This window comes from Orbicella franksi, chromosome 2 (genome assembly GCF_964199315.1).
Source record: "Orbicella franksi chromosome 2, jaOrbFran1.1, whole genome shotgun sequence".
Lineage (NCBI taxonomy): Eukaryota > Metazoa > Cnidaria > Anthozoa > Scleractinia > Merulinidae > Orbicella > Orbicella franksi.
This window is the reverse complement of record NC_138146.1, coordinates 37,940,124-37,946,187: the sequence shown is the minus strand read 5'-3', so window position 1 is coordinate 37,946,187 and position 6,064 is coordinate 37,940,124. Positions and strand designations below refer to the sequence as shown.

The 6,064-nt window shown below is 39.6% G+C and overlaps 1 protein-coding gene across 1 annotated transcript in view; it reads left to right on the top strand.

Annotated features, from left to right (window-relative positions):
- Positions 1 to 6,037: 6,037 nt before the first annotated feature.
- LOC145470111 (uncharacterized) overlaps positions 6,038 to 6,064 on the top strand; it is an 888-nt gene continuing 861 nt past the window's right edge. Inside the window, exon 1 of the mRNA XM_081453949.1 lies at positions 6,038 to 6,064. This exon is cut by the window's right edge and continues 861 nt beyond it. Within this exon, the coding sequence (XP_081310075.1) occupies positions 6,057 to 6,064 (8 nt within the window). The 5' untranslated portion in view covers positions 6,038 to 6,056.

Here is a 6,064-nt window from a genome sequence, read left to right as displayed (position 1 = left end):
GTCTATCTATTTGTCGAGGGTCGAGGGTCCCATGTCGAGGGTCGAGGGTAATTTTTTTTTTCTGGGTTTGTTTTTTTACTCTTTGCTGTAGGCTCGATTTCCGCCGCTCAGTCCAGTCCGATCTACATGTTCCTCCCCGATTTGGTTAAATGTCCGCTAACATGATCGCACTTCATATCACAAACGTCTTTGCTACAGCGAGAAAGATAATTTATGTAGTCTTCTCGATTCAGATATTTTTTTGGGTCCCATGTCGAGGGGTTAATAATATATCACAGACCTGATTATTTATCCATAACCTTCTACAACATTCAAAGTCCGGTTTTCATGTGACTTCATCACGCTGGATGCTTTGGCCGATTTACTAATGCCATCAACTTTTGAATGGCTGTCCGCGTAGAAACAAATCTAAACATTCAGTTTTGCAGTTGTAATTTCTTCCACAAAAAGATAACACACTGGGATAACAGAATGTGGTTCGCGTTAATATTTCTATTGATAGGGACAATGTTGTGTCAAAGTGCCTCACTCGCTTCCAATTTCACATTTTTAGCTTCAAATTTTTCACTGTGGAAAACAAATGAAAGCCCCTTCCCTGGCTTCGTTTGTGTACCTTCTTTTCTATGTCGCTGTTGTGGTTTAGGTAGTGTTAGTACCAATGCGATTCCGTGGAGTGTTGGCTTCATTGTTTTCCAGTGTTATTGACAGGCTGCAATGAGAAATGTTCGTTTGCCATCTATCAAACAGGAACTGTAGGTGAAATCTGGAGGCGATGGGAGCTATGGAAGCAAATTTACGGCTATTTTCCTCTGGTAAATTCGCTGTCAAAAAAACTATCAGTGAGATTTGCGATCTAAATTACCACTTTCCTTAGGTAAACTTGCAGGGCTTTGGGATGGGTCGCGATGAAACTATGACCATTGTTAAATTTTATTTTAATAGACCTTATCACGGTTTTCGACGCCATCTTGGTGCGTAGGCAAAGCGGTCAGAAATCGACAGTGTCTGTATAGGAATACGATGGCAAATAACTTTTTCCAAAATTAAACTTTACACAATTTGTGAATCGTAACGTTAAAATACCAGGTAGAGGATTGTATTCACCACGTTTAAGGGATGTTGCTTGGCTAGAAGACGCTCAGTTTATTTTTCTTATTTTTCATACATTTGTCTGTAAATTTGGCTGGGTGGAAGCGGTTCGCGGGAAAAAAAAATACGTAGACAAATGTATGGAAAATTAGAGAAATTAACAGAGCGTCTTCTAACTAAGCTACATGCATCCTTCAAACTTGGTGAATACAATCCACCTAGTATTTTATACCTAGTCAGAACAAATGATAGGAAATCAGTAGAGGAATTTAAAACATATTAAACGTATACATGGGGGAACTTTTCAAGCAAAATTTCCCCTACGTGTTTATTCAAAGAACTATTTTTACTCGGGAGAAAGCCAGTTCAAATCCAGTTATATTTTCGCGGCGGCCGTTTCTAATGCTGCTTTTTCCCTTTTTCCTCCTGAAACTCCTGTTTTTCATCTGGATGCCTACTCAACTCTCCACAGAAAAATACTGACTCGCATTTTGCCATTCGGCACTTGCGTACTGTGTGATTTCTTACATGACAGTAACATAGCGTTGACCGGTATTTCCAAGCGTGGAAGCTTGCCTCTCTTATCTTGGAAGAGGTTTCTTCAAGTTCTTATCTTTTAGTGCTCGCTTCCTCAAGTATAAACTTTAATTCTTGCCTCTTTTCCTCGATGAACCTTTCACATGGGCTAAGTAATTGACGCCTGCTTGTCGGAAGAGAAACATCGCTCGTTTTCGGCACTCGATACTCGTCCCCGACCGCATCATCGTTTCAGCCCGACGTGGAGACCTTTTTTCGTGCAGGAGACTTTAAATTTGATTCAGGGCTTTGTAACTGCTGTTTTGACGTTGTTTGACGCTTCAAGCTGCTTTTTACTCTCTCGGGCTTTGTTAGCCGAACAGTCATGTTCAAGACTAGTCTTTTGTGGCCTTCAGGGAGAAAATGAAGATCTTCTTCTGCTAGATACCGTGCAGACAATGTTGAGGTGAACTCTTTCTTCCTTAATTCCCCTGGATATTGTAAAAGATTACAGTCGATATCCGACAGAAATTCCTCTCTTGATTTCCTATCATTTATTCTGATTTTCAAAACTGCAAAAGACGAAATCCCCGTACGCGTTGCTGACTTTGCTTCTCTTCAAGTGTTTGCGGAGTGGCGCCAAAACGTTCCCAAGTGGGTGGGTAAACTATGAAGTTTGATTGTCAAAACTTTGAATTTTGATTGACCGGCAGTTGCAAGCGGCGGTCAGACTTTTTTTAAACGTTTCCTCCACCGGGTTCTTCGTTTGTAATAGCTAGTAGTTATGGTATGTATTTCAGAAAATGTATTTAAAAGTTCGACTGATCGGGTGACAGGAAGTCACGCCAACATTTTATCAAATTAGGTTTGGTGTTATGACAAAGTAAATACACGTCAATGTACTGAATGGTCATGTAAAATGGGGTTGACAAGCCCTCGATTCACGACTCTTACGAGTCCCTGTCCATAAATATGGAAAATAACTCGGCAAGAGTCGAAAAATTGATTTCGCTCATTTTCCTATGGTAGATAGGCTAGGGCATGACAAAAACTACTGGATAGTTTTTTTTGGCAAAATATCCTTTTATTTCAAAGAAATATGCAAATTACCAAATTCCGTTAAAATCGTCATTTGACGCACCATTTTATTAAACAAGTTTGGGAGCCTCGCATGCAAAACTACATCATTCTTCCATCTTTAAAACACTCAAATATTTTTGTGCAATGTTTAATTGTGTACTGGGTTTATTTTTGGGAATGTTGCGGTTTTTGTTGGCTGCAAAATAATTAACTTTCGAAGACATGTATTTCATTCACTTAAAAGTACTTCGTAAAAATAATTGATTTTCACCATGTGCGAAACCTTCAAATGGATTAAGCTTTTGGTGGTTGAATCGCAGAAGGATGGTCTACAGATTGCTGTAAAAATTTCTTTGGGCAAATGATTGTGAGCGACGCGCGAGCTTTTCAAAGTACGTTAAAAATGCAGATATTTGACCATCCGTCGTCAAATTTCAATTTACGGGTTAGACATATATTTTAGCACGCGCCACATGTCTTGAGCTATATTAAGTTGAAATAGACACAGAGCTGATAATTTCGAAATGTTCTAACCTTATTTGCTGTAAAAGGCAGGTCCAAAAGCCGATTTGACATGTTTCTGTCTCCATTCGTCGCACATAAAGCAGAAGTTTGCTTTTGTTTACACAACGTCCGATGTACATCGCCAACTGTCAACTTATTTAATGGTCGAATACCATGAGTCTATGACCCTCTTTCGACACATATGGTCACCACTGCATCTAAGTCAAAAACGGCTAAGTGATTTGTAGATAGTTGCTTGCTTTGCACTACACCAAAATATTACGTTTGATCATCGTTTGATCTATTGCTGCTTGAACCTTTGTTGCAGCGGTTCCTTGTTTGTTCGTCACGCAATGCTGTCATCCCATTTTAGGGGGTAGCGGTATGACAATTTCTATCCTAATACGTAAGGCTCCGTAAGGCTTGGAACCACAGGGAGCACACAATCCTGTTGAGTAGAGAGAGATTAAATTAAGCAATGGAAAGAATGAATGGTTAACCATTGCCCGTGTTGTCATCTTTTACTAGAACACCGCTACCTACACGCCCTGTGTAAATACTGTAACGCTAAACTCGTACCTGGGTCTTTTCGCGCTGTGCAATTATTTTTGGTTTACATATAATACAGTGGACTACCCTCGGGGAAATGGGAGGTGGCCGCTTAATAGGGGTTGGCCGTTTAATAGAGGTTGGTTTACATTGAATATTTTTTCATTATCGGGTTATAAATTTAGCTAAATTTCTTAGTAAACATGGAGTCAATTCAAAACAATCATGATAGACGTCATTCTCAGAGACCAAGGGGCAGTTAGTGGGAGCGGGGAAAAATTCTAAACGGGTCTTCGCCCAAACTTTTTTCTCACCCGTTTAGACTTTTCTCCGCTCCCACTAACTGCTCCTGGGTCTCCGAGGATGACGTCTATAATGATTGTCTTGAATTGACTCCATGTTTACTAAGAAATTTAGCTAAATTTATAACCCGATAATGAAAAAATATTCAATGTAAACCAACCTCTATTAAACGGCCAACCCCTATTAAGCGGCCACCTCCCATTTCCCCGAGGGTAGTCCACTGTATTATATGTAAACCAAAAATAATTGCACAGCGCGAAAAGACCCAGGTACGAGTTTAGCGTTACAGTATTTACACAGGGCGTGTAGGTAGCGGTGTTCTAGTAAAAGATGACAACACGGGCAATGGTTAACCATTCATTCTTTCCATTGCTTAATTTAATCTCTCTCTACTCAACAGGATTGTGTGCTCCCTGTGGTTCCAAGCCTTACGGAGCCTTACGTATTAGGATAGAAATTGTCATACCGCTACCCCCTAAAATGGGATGACAGCATTGCGTGACGAACAAACAAGGAACCGCTGCAACAAAGGTTCAAGCAGCAATAGATCAAACGATGATCAAACGTAATATTTTGGTGTAGTGCAAAGCAAGCAACTATCTACAAATCACTTAGCCGTTTTTGACTTAGATGCAGTGGTGACCATATGTGTCGAAAGAGGGTCATAGACTCATGGTATTCGACCATTAAATAAGTTGACAGTTGGCGATGTACATCGGACGTTGTGTAAACAAAAGCAAACTTCTGCTTTATGTGCGACGAATGGAGACAGAAACATGTCAAATCGGCTTTTGGACCTGCCTTTTACAGCAAATAAGGTTAGAACATTTCGAAATTATCAGCTCTGTGTCTATTTCAACTTAATATAGCTCAAGACATGTGGCGCGTGCTAAAATATATGTCTAACCCGTAAATTGAAATTTGACGACGGATGGTCAAATATCTGCATTTTTAACGTACTTTGAAAAGCTCGCGCGTCGCTCACAATCATTTGCCCAAAGAAATTTTTACAGCAATCTGTAGACCATCCTTCTGCGATTCAACCACCAAAAGCTTAATCCATTTGAAGGTTTCGCACATGGTGAAAATCAATTATTTTTACGAAGTACTTTTAAGTGAATGAAATACATGTCTTCGAAAGTTAATTATTTTGCAGCCAACAAAAACCGCAACATTCCCTAAAATAAACCCAGTACACAATTAACCATTGCACAAAAATATTTGAGTGTTTTAAAGATGGAAGAATGATGTGGTTTTGCATGCGAGGCTCCCAAACTTGTTTAATAAAATGGTGCGTCAAATGACGATTTTAACGGAATTTGGTAATTTGCATATTTCTTTGAAATAAAAGGATATTTTGCCAAAAAAACTATCCAGTAGTTTTTGTCATGCCCTAGCCTATCTACCATAGGAAAATGAGCGAAATCGAATTTTCGACCCTTGCCGCGAAATTAAGAATTTGTCTGATTTTTACTGGCAGGCACTCTTACGATTTGTGACATTTGAAAAAAAAAAACTCAGAAAAAAAGTTACCCTCGACAAAAAGATAGACTCCGCCTATTTTCGTTTGGTGTAGCCAGTTCCAGTATAAACATCAAACTTGTTCTGGGGCTATCTCGTCCTGGTTCGATTCGTAATTGGGAGTTTAATGAGCACAAATTTTATACTTTTACCAAGTAGCAGCTAACAGCGAAAACAGGCTCACATGATTTGACTGATATGGTGTGTGACAGCAATCTTATAACTTCGCTTCCGAAGTGGAGTTTGATCAGTCCCGGATAGACGTTGCGCTTTGTTTGCAAAGTGTCAGAGCCGCGAGAAGCAAATTAAAAGGGTATCATTTACTCGTTCACCATCGCAACGGAAATTAAAAGCAGCCATATAATTAGCCAGATTTTGAACGCTTTTATGTTAATCGAACGGTCGATGCTCACACCAAAGTACAAAAAAATTAGCCATACTTAGCAGCCTTTGAATTGTACCCATTTTCGTGTTGTGCCCGCGCCATTCTAAGTATGTTCAA